This window comes from Urocampus carinirostris, chromosome 12 (genome assembly GCF_059441175.1).
Source record: "Urocampus carinirostris isolate Australia breed hairy pipefish chromosome 12, RoL_Ucar_1.0, whole genome shotgun sequence".
Lineage (NCBI taxonomy): Eukaryota > Metazoa > Chordata > Actinopteri > Syngnathiformes > Syngnathidae > Urocampus > Urocampus carinirostris.
Genome location: NC_142360.1, coordinates 36,044,601 through 36,064,656, shown reverse-complemented (window position 1 = coordinate 36,064,656; position 20,056 = coordinate 36,044,601). Strand labels below are relative to the sequence as shown.

The window sequence follows — 20,056 nt, the reverse complement described above, 5'->3', positions numbered from 1 at the left end:
CACAACATTCAGCAAACAGGGAGCCTGATGTGCTTACCTTTGGCGCAGACGGCGTAGGGCGAGAGATGGGAGGGAGTGCTTGCACTTTTTGCATAGCTCCACCCATCCGGTGTTTTGGAGTATTTACAGTTTGTTCTGTGGATTCATCATAAGGTATATGAACACTGAACACAGATTATATAGTGAGCTTTTATATAAAGGATTCTTTAGCGTTGTACAGCCAAAACGATTTATTTTTTATTTTTTGGGGTGTGAAACCTTGACTGTAAATTGTAGTGAAAAATGTGCCCAACATATTTTGCGAAGTACTGCATTATAATTCAGCTCTGGTTGGCTTTGCGTGTATCGGAACAGTAATAATGGCTGAAGTTTTGAACGAGATGGAGAAAATTTGCATGCAATTAAATTTGTCTCTGAGCCACAGGTACTCATAGAAAGAGCCATATATGGCTCGCGAGCCATAGATTCCCGACCCCTGTCCTAGTGCTTCTTAAGGCTCATTTTTTGGTTGTACTGTACAGTACTGCATCATACAGTGACATCTAGTGGTCAAATACCACACACTGTTCTGTAAAGTGGGCGATATTGCAATGTCTGCTAAGCATTTCAGGTTGCTTGTTTCACCTCCTTTGGTTGATTGACATTAGGAGTTTTTTTTTAAGTTTATAAATAAAACAAAAACGATAAAAGTAATCTAAAAAAAATACCATTGTGGTAAATGATACTACGAAATAAAAAAGGTATTGTTTAAACAAAATGGCGGTTAACATAAAATACACTGTTATGCAACAAGTAATGTTCTTAAATTCAAAAATAATATTTGTGATAGGATTGATCATTAATAGATTTTGGAGGAAATTAAATATATACTTCATAATATTTACAACCTATTAAAAAACTTTATGACATGATTACCTGTTATTTAACAAGATTCATTTTGGGGGAAAAAAAGTATTTTATTTAATTTTGTCTCTAGAAAACCATAGGGACCTCGTACCTTATCTGGTGTAAACAAACACTGCCAACTACTGGAAGCTTTTATTCATTACAACTCACAGAGGCTTTTCTTACTACTGGTAACCATGGAAACCAGTACTCTTTGTTCCAAACCGCGATGATATTAAGAATGGCTCTTAATAAAATAATTTAAAATGGCCACCAAGTATGCAAAATGACACAAGCTTGTTCATCTTATATTGAAAATATTTTCATCACAATTCCGTACAGCATTCAGGAAAAATACAGTTCTTACCAAACAATAAAAAAAAAATGATATGACAATATTTCATAATGACGCAAAAGCAGGGTTGGGTAGGGTTACTTTAACTGGATTACTTTCAATTACTTTTGGATTACTCCAATATCAAATATGCTAATAAAAAACAAAAGAAACTAAATATGAATAAAATGATGACTCACAACACGTGGTAAGCTTTCTCTCCTGGCTTTGATCTCCGGCAAAACTAACATAAAATGCGACAGAAACAAAATGAAAATCAATCCAAACAGCTTGCCAACATCATTTTTGCCGTTCCATGTATTCCGTTACTCCCCAAGCCTGCACAAAATTGAGTAATTTGATTCATATTTAGTTTCTTTTGTCTTTTATTAGCATATTTGGTATTGGAGTAATCCAAAAGTCATTGAAAGTAATCCAGTTAAAGTAACCCTACCCAACCCTGCGCAAAAGCGATATTCATTTAGTTTGTAGCTCTCCGAAATGATACTGCGCACACAGAAATGATCCCAGCCACCGCTGCCACACGGCATTACTTTTAAATTCCTCATTACTAAAAAAGTAAAAGAGTAGATAGTCCCAAAATTCTCAAGCATGCATTTGTGCAGAAGAGAGCGCGGAGCGCACCCGAACGACTTTACGGCTCAGCTTTTCTTTCGGGGCGGGTTCGGATTGCGGAGGTTGCGTCCGACGGCACCTTAAGGAGGTGCGACTCCCCTACAACTTCTCACTTTGAAAACAAGGACGATAAAATATCATTTGTATGGAGTGTGACTTTGGTTTACAGACGCTCCCCTACTTACGACCATTCGACTTACGGAAAACCCATAGATACGAACCTTTTGTTCGGGATGTCGAAAAATATCCAGACATTGCTGTAAGTTAGATTTTGTACTGTGATCACATTTTCCGAGTAGAGGACATTACTGTAGTACTCCTTTCCGCCTCTACCGGCGTGCGGCGCTGTGAGAAGTCACCCATCATCCACCCAGAAGAAGACATCCGGCTTCCTCTTCCTAGTTTGTGTGTAAACATTCTATACTGTATCTCCGGCGCGCTAAGAAGTTCACATTTATATTGTTTAATATCTCGTGCATCCATTCAATATGGTTGGTGTAAAGAAGAAGCGAGCAGTTTATTTTGAAATGAAAGTGGAATAAGAAAGCTTGATGCGGTTGAGAAAATGGTCAGATCACTTTTTTTCACCCACTTTCTATCACAGAGGAGGAAGTCGCCTAACTCTTGAAGCTCATCTTCCAAAAGTAAGCTAAACTTAACCTTATTCTGTCAAGGTTGCCATGGCGCCCAATTGGTCCCCGCCGTGTGGCGCCAGGTGTGGCCCCTGCCCACTTACACCAGCTGAAACGTGTTGAGAGATTGCTGCCGGACTACTTAAACGCGGTCTTGCGAGTTGCCTGGTGTCAGAGCGTCTACGAAACTCTAGACGCTAGACTCTGTGTGATATGCCAAGTCCTGTGAATTTGCCTGTGTTTGATCCTGTTTTATTTTTGGCCCGATCTTTTTTATTTCAATCTACTTCCGCAGCCATCGATCCCCGGATGGAGTGTGCGCGCATTCCTCATGTCCCCAATAAATTGTGAGAATGTTACGCGATTGGGTTCTCATTCCTGTTTCCTGTCCTGGTTCGTGACATATTCATGTTTATGCAACATATTGTTTTATGAAACGTTTATTTTTTAGTACAAAAAATACAGGTTACTTATACAAGCCTTAAACATACTTATATAAACCTTAAACAAAATATAGTACTGAGGCAATTCACTAACAAATGCAACTACGACCCATCGCTCTTGTTCGTAAGTAGGGCAGCGTCTGTATTTGTGAGAAAAAGCACATTTCTTACCTGTCCAGGTGCGATAGGACATCGCAAAGTTGCGTAAGCAAAGCCCGGTGCTTGTGAGGGTTCCCTTCCAGGGCGCCATTGAGGCGGCTGAGATAGGAATCCAGGTTTCCGAGGGATGCCGTCTCGCCTGTTCCTGTTTTTGTCACAGATTAAGGATACGACAAACCCCCAATTTATGATGTAGAATAAAATAGAATAGAATATACCTTTATTGTCATTGTTACAAAATGGGTTAACATATTGTGACAACGAAATTGGGCATGACACTCCAGTTTTACACATTAACAGTGAGGTATGAGCCAAGAAGATAAAGGAACAGAGAAGATAAGATTATAAAACAAGGGGGATAAAGCTATAGTTATAATTTACATGGTATTTACACAAGAAATGTCGGCATGTGGGATGTTACAATACATTGGTCTTTCAGCATTTCGCCACCATGACACAAATATCAAATTACTTTATTGTGCTCCAAAATTTACAAATCTCAACCTTTGTGGCGTTGGCGAATGACGAGTTACGTTTCGAAGCTGCCTCTCTGCCATTGGCCAATGTTAGATTATCAAAATAGGTCGCTGAGTATGTTGTCACTATAACATGAGTTTTCTAGCTATATTAAGTTTATTATTAAATTTTCACAGCAATACTTTGATAATCACATTATTCATGATAGTTGTTATAAATGCACTTATATTCTTTCACATATTTGAATAAAGTATTTACTTGCTGTATCCTTTCATATCAGTACTTTCCCAGCAAAGGTCTTCCGATGCGTCAGCCTATCGCATCAAACAACCTTCAAAATCCAGTTGTGTGCAGTTTTAACAAAAGTCTATTGTTCATTGAGATGCGAGTTCCCAGGAGAGCTTGTTAGAATTTCATTTTTACGTATTGCAATATCCATGTCTTTCTCCTATAAGAGAAGGCCGAAACAAAATTCTCTCTGCCTTTTCTTGGTGGGAGACGCGCTTCCCATCGATTAGCCCGGAGTTCACTCTGATTTTGTCATTATTTCGAAACTTTGTAATAAATGTCCTCAACTGCATTGCTTCTCTCATTAACACACTGCTCACTCGATATGGAGTTTCTAGCAGTATCGTGCAGACACTTCTATCTACCGGGAGAGCTAATCGTGGTCATTGTGCTTGCTGTTTATGCTAACGTTAGCATAGCGCTAAATCTCCTGCCCGCTGCTATCAATAAACAGCAGCTGGCACACCCCAACGGAGCTTTTATCGTCACCGGCGACTTTAATCGGGCATGTTTATGGACTGTACTCCCCAAATGCATTTAATACGTGGACTGAGCAATTCGGGAAAATACACTGGACTGTGTGTACTGTAAGATCAAACATCCAGTTCGATCCACCATTTCTGTTTGTCCCTCACCCCCCTCATCACCCCCCCTCCGGAGGAAGCAGAGCCTATTTACAACAAAGACAACAAAGACAGTTAAAACATGTTCTTTGTTCCTTTATCTCTTTGTTTCATTATCCTCACTGTAAAATGTGGACCTGGAGTCGTCCAATTTCGTTGTTACAATATATCCCATGTTGTAATAATGACAATAAAGGCATATTCTATTCTATTCTCTCAGTTCTATTTTTCCAAAGTACGAATACTCGGTCTGGTCCGGGAAAAGAACACGCGGCGAAACACCGGAATTCTCATTCACCTTCACCAACTTCATATAAATGCTGGTCTGCTAATAAATTGTACCAAGGCATCATGAAGCTGGCAAAATGCAATTGGCTAAATGCCCTCTCACTATGCTCCCTTCTTCTCAATTTGTTCAGTTCAGAATATTGTGTAACAAACTTTAATTAATTTAGCTTGCAGAATTGCAGGGCGAGAAGTAAAACATGATAACCATGGAAATTAAGATTGAGATAGTAAAGAAATAGGAAGAAGGCACACTCTTAGTTACACTCCCTAAGAAATAAGTCTGTAACCAATTCACAATTGGGATCATTGTTAAGAAGAAGGAGGCAATTAAAGCATAATAATCCTCACAAGTGGAAGTTTCAAAATCAGTTTTAATTTTATTCCGCTGTCCCCTCCCTCCTCTGCGTCCTCCCATAACTGAGCTCCTTCCCACGATGCCTTTCTCTCACTTTGTTCCCATCAGAATAGCTTCGCTTTGTAAAGACTTTCCAAGTTAGTGCAATACAATACTGTATTTTTGTACGGTATTTAGTAGCTACGGCTCTTAAGTCTTTCAGTAATGCTAAAGGGAGAAGCAAGAAGACGATAACAAAGGGAACTAAAATGCAAGGCCATTACCAACATCCGATCAAGACAATTATTAAAAATATGGAGGTGATCAACGAAGGGTCTTCTAAAGGCATGACGATCCTCACGAGAGGACGTTTTAAAAGACTTCATTTCCAGCGGCCCCCAGGTAAATTGAGTTTGAGACCCCTGAGATACATGAATATTACACATAAGTCATATTTACTATAAAATGTATTGTTACTCATGTTTATTATGTCCCATATTTTCAGTAGATAAGGTACACTCAGTTATAAGGTGCAGCACTCAAAAATAGCCTTTTATCATATATTTTTTAATATAAGCCGCACTGGACTACAAGGCGCATAGAATTAAAACTGAAATACGAGCTGTATTATACACTTATGGTATATATTAGTGCAATGATAAATCAGTCAGAACATTTTGCTGACCAAAATCACAAAACATTGTATGTAACAGAAATCGAACCCGGGTTGCGGGAGTGAGAGCACTTAAATCTAACCACTAAACCTCTAGTGAAACAGATGACAAGCAAAAAGGCATTAGGTCTTATGATCAAACGAATATTATAGGAATGAAGAGAACAAAGATATAAATAAACACAAAAAAAGTATTGACACTTTCATATGTCATCTCTATCACTAGTGGTCTAGTGGTTAGGTTTTGGCTCTGTCACCACTGCGACCTAGGTTCAGTTCCCTTTGCATCCAGTGTTTTGCTAGTGTGGTCAGCAATGTTTTGGGATTGATCAATCATTGCACAAATATCCGGCTTTCGTAAAACAATTAAAATATACGACTTGTGTTTCTGCAGCACGGTGGCGCAATGGTTAGCGCGTGTCCGGCACAGTTCTGAGGTCATGAGATCAAACCTCCTGTGTGGAGTTTGCATGTTCTCCCCGTGCTTGCGTGGGTTACCTCCCATGTTCGAAAAACATGCATGTCAGGTTAATTGGCCGGTTCGAATTGTCCCTTGGTGTGAATGAGCGAGTGAATTGTCTGTCCCCGTGTGCCCTGCGACTGGCTGGCAACCAGTTCAGGGTGTCCCCTGCCCACTGCCCGAAGATGGCTGGGATGGGCTCCAGCACCCCCGCGACCCTACTGAGGATTAGCGGTGCAGATAATGGATGGATGGACTTGTGTTTCTCACCTGGCAGCGGCACAGTAGACAAACTGTTGACCAAGGTGTGTTTGATGGCAAGCAAGTGCTGGTGAAGAGCCTGGGTGCGCTTCTCGTCCTTGTTTAGTTCAGCCTCCAGTCGTTCTTTGGCGTTGTACATGTCTTTAATGTGCCTTTGCAGCACCGCATTTTGTTCCTCAAACTCCACGTTGGCCTTGCGAAGTCGGCGTAGCTCCGCTTCTCGAGCTGCGGTTGGACGATAAATAAAAAGGGACGCAGAAAACGGATTTCGTTTGTAGCCAATGATGGTTATAAAAGTGCCAGATTGGTTTCGGTGATTATGGCGGATAATTCATTTTTGAAAGCTAGCTACCGTATTTACTCGGGTGTAACGCACAGTTTTACGATGCAACCCACACTGCGCACTGTTCAGCCTCCTGCCCTCTGACAAGAGATACATTAGCCTCCGCTCCCGCACTACCAGGCTCACCAACAGCTTCATCTACCAGGTGGTGAGACTACTAAACTCTCTCCACACCGGGGATGAAATAAATGAAAACTCACGACTAAGGAAAGTATTACCAATGCATATCACCTTGCACACCCCTGCTGCTTGTACTGTTAATTTACCTATTCAATCTTTTACATTTTACCTTTACTTTTACTATTACTACTGCTGATACAATCATAAGTGGCACTTAGAACAACAAACTTTACCAACCACAATTTGGGTTTACCTCAAATAGACGAGTGCACTACCTCTGAGGTCATTACGCACGCACCATTTTTTGATTTGCCAGTTGTCGATTGCCATGTTGTATTGAATGGAGCCGAGTTTTTGTTGGCTTGCTGTTGAAAATAAATATGCTTAAAGGCTGAACCACAATGTCCTGCTTATCTTCTCACGCATTGAGGAAACTGCACACTCTGACATATCGTTACCAGGAATCAAGCCAAAACCTCAGCCCCAGAAAAAATCAAAAGAAGCTAACAAAATTTATGACGCTACAAAACGTAAACGTACGTTAAAAGCATCGTGGAAAGAGGAATTCACGTGGCTTGTAGCAGACGACGCAACGTAAATATTGTAAGAATGAAGATGAGTACCGTATTTTCCGCACTATAGGGCGCACCCCCAAAAAATAGTTTTTGGTCCTATATCTTCCATAGATAAGGCGCACCGGATTATAAGGCGCTACAATGGGAACGTCGACAAAACAGTCAGATGATTCAGTCCAACTGATTACCCCCTTAACATTCCCAAAGCTTGCAAAGAAGCAAATACGTGTCGTAGACACGTGCGGATGCGGTGTCCGTACGATGTCACTCAGATGCATCATTTCAAATATCATTCGGAAGGTTAAAGTCTTGGGATTTAAGAAATGCCAACCATTCCATAGTTTCTATTTTCTTTTTCGCTCGCAACTTTACTGTGCATATGACAATAAACACTTGGAATTTAGTTTAATTCACTCAACTCATCACAGCAACATCAAGATCGTTCTAAAACAAGATACCGGGAAAATATAAAGCCCCATAGCTCACCTCTCACGTTCAATAATGATACGCAACCATGGTCTTTTTACAACCGTGAGTGTAGTAAATCCAGGAGAGTCAAATATTTACAAATACAGACTAATGAAACATGTTTCTTTATGGCGTAGTTTAGCAAGCTTGCTATTCAGTCATCTTTTTCGGCCAATTACAGGGTTTGTTTTGGCCCTCTAGCCTATCCGAGGCTCCGAATAACTTCAGCCAATAGCGATTGATGTAACTGATGATTGCCACGTCTTTTTCGGCCAATTGCAGGGTTTGTTTTGGCCCTCTAGCCTATCCGAGGCTCCGAATAACTTTAGCCAATAGCGATCGATTAAAATGATGATTGACAGATTGCTTAGCCAATGAAACGCCGGTATATAAATCCCAGCATACACCGCGGACTACTCCACGTTCGGGGGAAAATCGAGTCGGCGGCTGTTGCGTAAGTTGCGAGACCTTGCGATTTAATATTGAGCCATATATAAGGCGCACTGTATTATAAGGCGCATGGTCAGCTTTTGAAAAAAATTAAGACTTTTAGGTGCGCCTTAAAGTGCGGAAAATACAGGTACATACTGATGCCAGATGGAAAACGGCGATGTCATATACATGCAATAAATGGTATAAGTAGATTTATAATAAACTTAATTTTAAAGTGTTGTTCGGTTATATATTCTGATTATCAATCCTTAATTGTGTTTCAAGTTGTGAAAAATGGGGCAGGCAACTTTATGGCTGGGCAGGCAACTTTTCAGAGGTGTCTGCCCTGGTGTCCCGTAACTTTTTGTCATGAGTTTCAGACACTGCTTTACTGTATGTGGTGTCTTATGTCCTGTATGTCAGTTGTATTACCGAAGTATTAGCCTTAAGGTCACTTGCACTTTTAATTAGTATTATCTTAGGGTTAGAACTCTTGTGCATCTGCACTTGACTGTTGTTAATGTCTACGCATGGGACAGTGTGAAACGTAATTTCGATTCCTTTGTATGTCATACACATCAGAAAAAATTGACGGAAAAAAATGGACTTTGTCAGGCCCAGAACGGAAACAGGACCCAATTGCGTTACGTTTCTCACAAGTTTTATTAAAGGAAGGAGGAAGGGCTGCGGAAAGAGCAAGGGAAGCAAGTTGCTCTCGTACTCAGTATGTGATCCGAACACGGAAGTAGATCTTCCCTAGCGAGCGATGGCGGTGTCAAGGACGGAAAAACAGGTCGATAACCAGGACAGGAGAGCAAAAACGTGGTCGGGGTCAGAAATGGGTCGTAAGCCGGTACGGGAGAGCAGACGTGGTCAGAATCAAAACGGGTCGTAGCCAGAGACAGACGGGAGCAAAAACGGGACAAGTGGGAGTCGGGGTCGAAAAAGGCTTGCCTAGTATACACTAAGGTTTGCAGACGGACTGACCAACGGGGACAGACAGGAGTGGGTTTGAATAGGGACAGGGAGCCAATCAGAGTCCGAGGCAGTTAGCGCCAAAGGAGCGGGCACAGGTAATTTACATCGGTAATCATGACAGACTTTGGCTTTTTTACGGAAAAAATACTCAGTTTGAGTGTGCATTTTACACAAGGTCTTAGTTGTAACTGATCGAAATACAGGTAGCGGGGGTGAGAGCATCTCAAACCCATCGCATTCAAATTTGAACGAACAAAAGGTGAAACACAATTTTATACCAATCTTTAAGTAAAAAAAAATAGGGGTGTGTGTTATACACAAATACGCTTCATACACAAATTAATACAATATATATTTTCCATTATCCTCTCCTTCTTAATTGCTATGCCATTACCTCGTGGCATCAACATGCATATAACAGATCGTTTTTGACTCCTTGGTTTTATGGAATATTTACAGTGCATTGTAAACATTAACATGAAAGTAAAGAAGTAGAAAACGACAACAACAAAAATCGTTTTTTTCAACTACCATGATAAAACCATTGTTATTTCTGATACCTTTGTTCTGATCGAGGAACTCCTCTGTGAAAATCGGAATGTCGAATCTGCTCGGGAGCTCGGAAATCTGCGAGGAGGAGTGTTTGGATTGAAAAAACATAAACAAAACAAAATATATATAAAACTCTGCTCTCGGGGCAGATAATATCAAGAGAGCAGTGTCGGCGTCATTTTTAAGCAGACTTGTTGAGAAACCTGGCAACAATTTCAAGCACTTCACCCAAGCAATATTCAGTCCTTGAAAGCACAACATGAACAAGGATTTTAAGCATGCGTACGAACCTTTTGAATGACTTCCTTACCTTTGGCAAGCCTGCACTGGCGCTGATGATTACGGACGGATTGTCCTCTAGAGAGGAGATAATGTATAAGTGCAAGAGCATAATGCAGCACAAAGATGGTGCATTAACAAAGCCGGAGTCACCTTTCTTGATCCTCTTATCTTGTATTTTTGTACTGGTTATGTGATACGCCTCCGTCTGATGATATTCCTTCAGTTCCTGGGCATATTGCATCTTCTCCCGCTCCGCCTCGTCCAGGTAACGCTGGGAAACATCGAAGAAGACGCACGGTATTTAGCCTAAAAAATTACCGTAAATTCTAGACTACAGATTAAAACCCGCATGCGCAAATTGAAGGACGAAACTACTTTATTTTTGTATAAGCCTCAACGAATAAGGGAGGGGGGGTTGAGAATGACGTTTTCAGCTGCACTGTTTTCCTGCTCCCCGCCCCTCAACTTTAATTGGCTTAGCTCCTGTGTTTTCGGATCATGTGACCATTCAAGTTGGCGATTACAAACGCTGAACGCATATTTACGATTGCAAAAAAAGAAAACCGGAATGCGTCACACAGACAGGTCTGTTTCTTATTTTGGTCATGGGTGGTTTCTGCAGTAATGGACAAAAATCGCATTTGCTTGTCAGCGTTCCTCGTGGACTAAAGGAACTCCAGTGACCAGACATTGAATCCGGTGATATGAAGAGAGAAGTGTAGCTCTTTTGATGGATAACTTCTGCTGCTGTTCAATTCAGATGTATAAATGGACAATTTGTTTTGTGTAAATGTTTTTTTTTTAGCTAGCAGATTTTTAAAAGCCAATTTCCCAAATTCTCCAGTACCGATAAATGAAGAAATTCTGGAGTGAATCCTGTATTTTGCAAACTAATATATCTGAGATTTTTAATCTTTTGTGTGCATTTATCCAGATATATGATTGGATCTTGTGTAAATCACGAATATATACAGCATGGGGATTTTGGTCCCGTTAGGGAAATTCATTTTCACCAATTGTATTGGGGCTGGGTACAGTCAGTGCTGTTGCAGCAGAGTGTGCGCCAAATCACCTCTATTTACAGCACCTGGTATTGCCAGGCGGTCTGCCATCCAAGTACTTACCAGGACTTTCCAAAATTGGGCGTTCTCACGGTGGTATGGTCGTAAACATGAGTGTAAATATTTTTCATATAAATCTCTCTTCATATAAAGGTTGGCTAAAAATTAGAGTAATACAGTATCTTACATTTTTAGTGTCATGAAGTTATTCCCATTGGAATTTACCACTGGGAAAACACTAGCTTAATTTTTTGTTGGCCATAATGGATACTTATTCCTTGCACTAATACACATTCCGTAGTCCACTGTTTAGGTGTAACATGCACCTGTCCTCTTGTTCGAGACCCGTAGGGGGCGATGAGGCTTTATAGGACAATGCCACACAAACTAATGCCAGCTGCTGTTAATCACGAGTGAAGAAATGCAAAGGCGAAGCAAAGCCACCAGAGAGTGGTGTCGGCATCATTTTTAAGCATACTTGTTGAGAAACGTGGCAACAATTTCAAGCATTTGCAAGCGCTTAGCCCCAAAATCCAAGCACTTTTCAATCGATAAAAACACATTACAATTTAAGGCTTTTCAAGGGTTTCAAGAACTCGTAAGAACCCTACCTATTTTTAAACCTCCCGTTCTGATCCTGTTATGTATCACATGAATAATGTTATCAAAAACATGGACACATTTTTCTCTTAGACATGATTCCAGGCAGGCTTTACTGCGGTGTGTAGTATGCGGGTTCTCGCCATTTTCTTAAGTAATGTTTAGCTTTTTACATAGAGATATGACAAGATTATAAGAACAAAAAGTAAAAAAAAAAACAGGCTGCACCATATTTAAAGCCACAGTGTTTAAAATGTAGCGAAAAATAGCGGCCTGTAGTTCGTAAATTACGGCAAATATTTGAGGTTTATTCTGTTTTTAATATTATCTCATCTCATCTCATCAGCTGCACCGCTTATCCTCAGTAGGGTCGCGGGGATGCTGGAGCCCATCCCAGCAATCATCGGGCAGTGGGCAGGGGACACCCTGGACTGGTTGCCAGCCAATCGCAGGGCGTTTTTAATATTAGACACCTCCAAATCAGATTTCATAGGATGCTAGTTTTCTATTTGGAGTACAGACGCTGCCCTACTTACGAACGAGCTCGTTCGTAAGTTGAATTAAAGCTGCTTCAGTGTTATATTTTGTATGTTTAAGGGTTGTTAAAGTAACTTGTATTGTTTTGTGCTAAAAAATAAACATTTCATAAATAAATATCCTCTACAAAGATAAATAAAGTTAAGTTTAACTTACTTTTGGAAGATGAGCTTCAAGAGTTAGGCGACTTCTTCCTCCGTGGTAAAAAGTGGCCGAAAAAAGCGATCCGACCATTTTCTCAACCGCATCAAGCTTTCTTATTCCACTTTAATTTTAAAAGAAACGTCTCGCCTCTTCTTTACACCGTACACTGACCACATTAAATGGATGTACGAGATATTAAACGATAAAAATGTCAAAGTTCTTAAGCGCGCAGGAGATACAGTATAGAATGTTTACACACGAACTAGGCAAAGGAAGCTGGATTTCTTCTTCGGGGTGGATCCTAGGTGACCTCCAACAGCGCCACACGCCAGTAGAGGCAGAAAGGAGTACTACAGTACTGTCCTGTATTGGAAAAAGGTGCACGATACAATATCTAACTTACAGCAATGTCCGGATATTTTTTTGACATCCCGAAAAAAATGTTCGAATCTACCATTTTTTCGGAAGTCGAATGGTTGTAAGTAGGGGAGCGTCTCTATTGTTCGTTGTTTTGACAATTACACAATTTTCGCTATCAGGCAATCATATTGCTGTTTTTTTATTTCCACACCCTTTTAGGGCTGATCTATTTTGGTAACCTAGAAGAAGGGGCTCGGAAGAGGGCTTTCGGACAGGATGGAATTCTCTTATCTGGAAGCCCCTCCCCTGGTCCTCCTCACTAGTTTAAAATAGATTGATGCCCACTTTCCTCATTTTGAGTGTCTACCAAAGATTAAACATGTCAATTGCCGATTTAGATTGATTTTCGTTTACCTGTTTGTCATTTTGCGCTAATCTGGTCCATTCTGCTCCAAGCCTCTTGGTGATTTCCGGGAAGGGAAGATCGGGGAAGCGGGCGCGCATCACTTCCCGTCGTTCGTTTAAAAATCGGACGTAACCGGTAACTGGGGCCTTGGGACCGTTGGGTAATACTTTCTTTCTTTTCTTGCCTTTGGGCCATCCTCGCTTCTTTGGCTGAAGAGAAAATCAGTGACATAAAAGTAGGAAAATCATTTCAAAACTGGTAGAGTACAGTGGAACCTCGGTTTTTGAACGCCTCTCAGTTCGAACAAATCGGAGTCCGACCAAAAATTTCGAGAAATTCTTGCTTCGCTGTTCGGTCAAAAAAATCGGAGTTCGTGGGTGCGTACGCTAGGGTGCGATGCTGAGCGGCGTACGGGTGTTTTAGCCCCTTATTATGCCTTCGAAGAAAGTCAGTGCAAGCAGCAAAGTTGCTACAGGTGAAAAAAGAAAAGTAGTGCGTACAACTATTGCATTTAAGATAGAAATAATAGCCGAATATGAAGGAGGTGTGCGAGCGCCTTCTGCTGACCACCACAAAGGTAAGAAATCCTATTCATAAGATTACGATAACGCGAACATACGATTAGCCTGGGTTCGCTTTAAGTTTACGTTAAACATTCAAGGTGTTGGAACGGAGCCCAACATTCAGGGTGTTGGAACCAAGCCCCCTTTCCAATGAACCGCTCACCACTTGTTGTGGAGACCCGGGTGCTAAATGACTTGTAAACGACCTGATTTTTTTATTTTTACACGTTCATGTTAGCGTAATCTTTCTTACGGAAGATTACGATAAAGCGAACGTACGATTAGCCTGGGTTAGCTTTATGTTTACGTTAAACATTCAAGGTAAACATTCAGGGTGTTGGAACGGATTAAAACGATTTACATTATTTTTAATGGGAAAAATAATTTCCGTGATCGAACAAATCGGTTTTCGAACAGGGTTCTGGAACGGATTATGGTCGAGAACCGAGGTTCCACTGTACTTTTCAGGCAACAAATAAGTGCTTTAAACACATTCTGTGTCCAATAAGGGCATACAATCTCATTCTTCTCCCCCTGACCAACAACAGAGTCTGAAAGAACGTCTGCCCAGACGCCCGGGGTGTTCTTTTTTTTACGTCGGACGTACAACTTACAAAACGTCTCCTCACGGGTGGCCAACAACTTTTTCAAGGAAAAAATAAAATATATATATTTTTTCCCCAAATCAAATCAAACATTTGCTTTATTCTGATTTCGAAATCTTCGGTTTGGAAATTTCGCAATTTCGGCTCGTCAGGCAATTTGCATACTCTGCAGCCAATCAGAAGCCTGCATCAAATAACTTCGTGCTTACGGACTTCCCCGAGCGTTATATTATTTAGACGCACAGAGAACACAAGAAAAATCGTTAAGTGGTTAGGAATCAAACCAAAACCTCAGCCCCAAAAGGAAGATTCAAAAGAAGCTGACAAATATTAATGACGCTACAAACCGTGAACGTACATTAAAAGCATCGTGGAAAGAGAAGTTCACGTGGCTTGTAGCAGACAACGCAACACAAACATCGCATGAATGAAGATGAGTAAATACAGGTATATACTGATGGCAGATGGAAAACTGCGATCTCATATACATGCAATGAATGTTGGAAGTAGATTTATAATAAACTTAATTAAAAAAAATAAAAATAACCATGGGCGTAACCTGCCTGTTTTAGAGGGTGCTCAAGCACCCCAAAATTCAACTAAAACACCCCCCCAAAATTAAAGCATTTCTAAAACTCTATTTTCCTTAAAAGGGGCCAGATAGGCTTAAATATAATAAAAATGAGAGATAAAATACATTTAAAAAGTAAAACACAAATGTGAAGAACGCAGCGTCAGAAAAACTCCACGACCTTAAATGGTTCAGTCCATTTGATTCCTAGCACCGCTCTTGCCCCCCTCCCCATTCACTTGGCTAGTGTCACTTGCGGCATTGCGGAGGAGTCCGTGGAGGCTCCAGTGTATTAAGGTAAGAGTATGTTATAATGGAAACCCAAGAGTGCCACAATTCAATTTAAAAAAAAAGGGAAAAACGGCCTTAAAACAAATATTCATAAATAATACAATCTGGCTGTACTATAGTGTTGGAACTCATTAATAAACTACCTGCTCTTAGTTGGCTTGAAAATATATTTTTCTTAAAATGTTCTTAAACATCAATATGAACCTTAAAGGGACGGTGTCTATTATTTGCCCGCTATTTTGTCATGCAACCAAAAACGAGTGCTAAAAGTCACAAGTAAGAATGCCAACTACAGAGTCTCAAAGTGACCATAAAGCACCATTTTCTTTTTCCTTATTTTTTTTGCCCAGTCTATCATAAGGAAGAAAAGGGGAAATAAGAGATGGAAGAAAAATACAAAAACATAAAAAAGGAGGAAAGAAAAAAGGGAAAGAAGAAAAGAGAAATGAAAAAGGAGGAAAAAGACAAAATCAATATAAAAAAAGGAATGAAGGAGGAAATAAATAAGAAGATTAAGAAAAGGATAGAGGGGAAATGAGGGAAAAGGAAAAAGGAGAAAAATGATAGGAAAGGAAAGAAATAAGAGAAAATCATGATGACCAATCACAAGGAAGCTATTTACAGAACCGGTCACAGGCCGCTTTCCATAGAAAGGTACCTGGTGCTCGCGGACCCTATTTTGGATACCTCTGGTATATACTATTTGCTCATTTTAATGTATTAATGTATCCCAGGGGTCAACTGTATTAATTCAAGTTATATTTATTTGTAAATCCCTTAAAGGCGGTGCCCGTTACTTCAAAATATTGTACTTGCTAACGCCACCTTCTGGCTGGAATCATCATTGCAGCCTCTGTCAATCTGCGTGTATAGTGCGTGCACGCTCATGTCTCTTACATGCGCTCTGATAAAGTTTTCTCATCTTTTTGGGGGGTTTGGGTTGGAATTTGGACTGAATTTGAAACAGTCCTTTTCTTACTTTTACCATTTTCATCCTAGAATAAAAGAAAATCTTGAGCACACGCGTGAAATCACTCTCCCCTGTTAAGACCTCAGCAGCAAGCAAATAAGAACACAGAACCATTCAACAAAACACGACAATCTAACCGGGAAAGTTTGATCACATGACCCCGATTTTAGCTAACCTGCATTGGCTCCCTGTTAGCTTAAGCTGTGATTTTAAGGTTCTGTTGGTATAATACCAAATCATGCATGGACTTGCTCCCTTATATCTTTCAGATTTATTTTCCCTCTATGTTCCAGTCTGGAGCCTTCGCTCTGGAACACAGGTGTCAAACAGGCGGCCCGCAGGCAAGATCAGGCCCGCTAAGGGATTGAATCCGGCCCGCGAGACAACACTCAGAGAAGCGCAAGACAAAAACAAGCTGCAGGTTGAAATATGTCAACTTGATGACGCCAAAGAAAGGTGCCTCGAACAAAGACACTAACCTTGTATTTCTCTCTCTCTCTCGCTCCTCCTCTTTTCCACCCATTTTCTCCCACTCTCTGTCTCTTTTACTCTCTGTGTCTCTTCCTTTGTTGCTCTTTGTCTCTTTCTCTTTCTGTGTCTTTTTAACTTCTTTTGCTCTAACTTCCTTTTTTCCTTTTCTCTCTTTTCTCTTTCTCTCTTCCTACCCATCGCGCTTTCTTTTCCCTTTTCTCTCCTTCTGTCTTACTATTTCTCTTTGGATTTCTTTCTTCCGCTCCCTTTCTTTCCCCCTCTCTCACGACTTCTCTTTTTATCTCTTTTGTTTCTCACGCTCTCAACCTCTCTCTCTTTCTTTGTCCCACCCTCTCTTCTTTTCCCACCCTCTTTCTTTATTTCTTTTTCTTTCTCTTTAATCTACTAGTCCAGCCCCCGACAGATTGTTTATTCTATCGTGTGGCCCCTGAGTTAAAATGAGTTTGACACCCCTGCTCTAGAAAATACTGGTCTACTAGTGATCCCAAGAGCCAAGAAGAAATCCGCACGTTGGAGTGTTCTCCATTCGGGCCCCGGTGCTGTGGAATGCTCTTCCCTCTGAGATTTTATCTGTAACCTCAGTAGAACTGTTTAAATCTAGGCTTAAAACACATTTCTATTCCGTAGCATATGAATGCCCCATATTTCCTGTTGACAACATCCATGTATTGTTTGTTATTGCAACATCCGTTGGAGCCTGGTCATTCTGGAAGGGGGATCACCTTAAGGTTCCTTCATTTTCCTCATGTTGAGGTTTTTGAGTTTTTCCTTGCCCTCATGTCGGTAGATCATGGGATTGTGTCATAATAATCTGTAGTTTGCAATAATCTATGGTCTGTGCAGCCCTGTGAGACTCCATGTGATTAAGGGTTATATTAATAACCATGATTTGACTTAAAATAAGATAAAAAAAAAAACGATCCGTGGGTAATGACGTCACACAATGGAATACCACGAGTAAGAGCGCTATCAAATTGACAAATTTTCACATCCCCCCAATCCCCTGCCTCCTTTCCTCTAGCCTAGGGGTAGGGAACCTATGGTTCGGGAGCCATATATGGCTCTTTTCATGAGTACGTATGTCTCCGAAATAAATGTAACTATTGCACATCTCTCTGTGGCGTTCCAAAGTCAAGTGATTTCATCCCGATTTTGGTCCATATAAAGCCGAAGAAACTTAACGCAGAAGTTTGATAAGAAACCATTTAAACTGATAAATAAAAATGCTGGCAAACGACTTTGATTGGGTGAGCAGTACAGGTGGGCGGATCCCTGCACTTCCTTCTCTCTCTCTCTCTCTCTCTCTCTCTCTCTCTCTCTCGCTCAGTGCAGTCTACACCAAAAGTGAATATGACGATATGCTTATCGTTTGCAGTAATTTGTGACATTTTTACAAAAGAACTTTGCACGCACATTGTTTTGAAACCGTTATTAAGGACAAATTTCATGGATAAAAATTGCCTCAACACTCTTAACTGCTCCCGGCCTTACTGTGCGGAGTTTGTATGTTCTCCCCGTGCTTGCGTGGGTTTCCTCCGGGCACTCCGGTTTCCTCCCACATTCCAAAGACATGCATTTCAGGTGAATTGGCCGGTCAGAATTGTCCCTAGGTGTGACTGAGCGAGTGAGTTGTCTGTCCCCGTGTGCCCTGCGATTGGCCGGCAACCAGTACAGGGTGTCCCCTGCCCACTGCCCGATGATGGCTGGGATGGGCTTCAGCACCCCCGCGACCCTACTGAGGATAAGCGGTGCAGCTGATGAGATGAGACTCTTAAATGAAGGTGGAAGACAAATTGTAAATGGCATATTTACATTGATTTGGGACACAGGATTTGGCATTATTATCATTTCATACATTTGATTAAATCATCAAATGACACACAGTGAAATCAAATGTGCTGAAGAATTAGCTTTTGTCGAGAGTGTTTGGCAGTTTTTTTCAATTTTGTCTGAAAATATATGATGTGGCTCTCTCAATTTCTTTTGAAAACATTTTTTTTTGCTTTTATGGCTCTTTGGGTCAAAAAGGTTCCTGACCCCTGCTCTAGCCTAATGCGCTCCGAGCCCGGAACGCTGATGATAAAAGGGAAAAAAGCAGAAAGATGCAATGAAAGAGAAAAATTTAAAGGCTCTTTAAACTCAGTTGGGCATTGTTAACACTGAATAGACGAAATATTTAGACTTTAAGACAAATTTGTGTTACAACACTCAATAATATATATTAGTATATCTTAATGGTTTGTAATGATATAATAATTTTATCCTATATTAAAATGTATCGTAATTATGACTACAACGGGGCTAGTGATGGATGTCCCGGGTTACGTATATATCGGTGTTTAGTCGTAAAGCGAGGACTATTTACTTTTATTGCATAACAGCGACTTTTCGAGCTAGGAAAGTAATTCATTTTAATGATGTATTTTCACATAAAGAGGTCTAGAAAGTAAAGCTTGTATAAAAACAAAGCACCCACCTCGTCTTGAGGTTGTTCTGTGGACTGCGAGGCTCTCGGCTGCTGTAGAGCATCATTGTGCTCCTCTTTCACGCCTCCCATGATTTCCGCCAGTCCTGCTCTGATGTACTTTCAAGCAAATTTCGTAACAAATAACACGGGAAGGTCGCAACAAACTAAATCTAAATAAAAAGAAAGCGATAACGTCCACCGCATGGACGCCGCGTCTTCCTTGCTAAGCGGCTTGCTAGCCTACAGCAGGCTAATTGTAAGACAATTTCCAGGAGGGAAAAAAAACACGGAGCGGAGGATGAATATTAATATAATTAGACATAAAATATGTGTTTTATAATAGGAACCCACGATAAATCGCAGCTGTATATATATATTAAAATATATATAATATTATGTTTAAGTAATTACTACTCCGCTCATCCAAAAACAAACCCCTCCCCTCTTAATACAGGAAGAAAAGCCAAGACGGCACGTGATTGGTCCATCAAGTCAGTCGCGGTTGGTGTATTCTCTTCATTCTGATTGGACAAATAAAGTCGCTTCTCATTGGTTAGGAAATTAAAACGTGTCAGTTACGTGACCTCGAGAATCGTTTTTTTTTCAACTTTTCTTATAGAAGGTATTGTTCATCTGTTTAAAGGGACAGTGTGTGATATGAAGTACCTGCTAGTGGTACCAAAAAAAATAATCAAGAGAAATTACTTTGAGAAAAATACAATACACCGATGTTAATTTGTATTTAA

The 20,056-nt window shown here is 40.6% G+C and overlaps 1 protein-coding gene across 2 annotated transcripts; it reads right to left on the bottom strand.

Moving 5' to 3' along the window:
• Positions 1–1,177: 1,177 nt before the first annotated feature.
• hmg20b (high mobility group 20B) lies at positions 1,178–19,757 on the bottom strand. Of its 2 annotated transcripts, XM_088350314.1 has the most exons (8): positions 19,320–19,757; positions 13,360–13,560; positions 10,394–10,514; positions 10,272–10,318; positions 9,970–10,036; positions 6,503–6,718; positions 3,102–3,234; positions 1,178–1,967 (listed from the first exon to the last, which is right to left on the bottom strand). In XM_088350314.1, the coding sequence occupies exons 1-8, from the start codon at positions 19,398–19,400 to the stop codon at positions 1,955–1,957; spliced, it is 879 nt and encodes a 292-aa protein (XP_088206440.1). In that variant the 5' UTR covers positions 19,401–19,757; the 3' UTR covers positions 1,178–1,954. The 2 variants fall into 2 exon arrangements, with proteins under 2 accessions (XP_088206440.1, XP_088206441.1); XM_088350315.1 differs by lacking the exon at positions 1,178–1,967 and having other exon boundaries at positions 3,098–3,234.
• Between the last annotated feature and the right edge of the window lie 299 nt (positions 19,758–20,056).

Bases quoted from the DNA above. Each gene is read 5' to 3' on its own strand.
- hmg20b (XM_088350314.1), bottom strand. From the start codon at position 19,400: ATGGGAGGCGTGAAAGAGGAGCACAATGATGCTCTACAGCAGCCGAGA. The intron at 10,319-10,393 runs GTGACTCCGGCT...TCTCCTCTCTAG, and splicing joins AGATAAGAGGATCAAGAAAG to AGGACAATCCGTCCGTAATC. The intron at 3,235-6,502 runs GTGAGAAACACA...TGACAAAAACAG, and splicing joins GTCTACTGTGCCGCTGCCAG to GAACAGGCGAGACGGCATCC.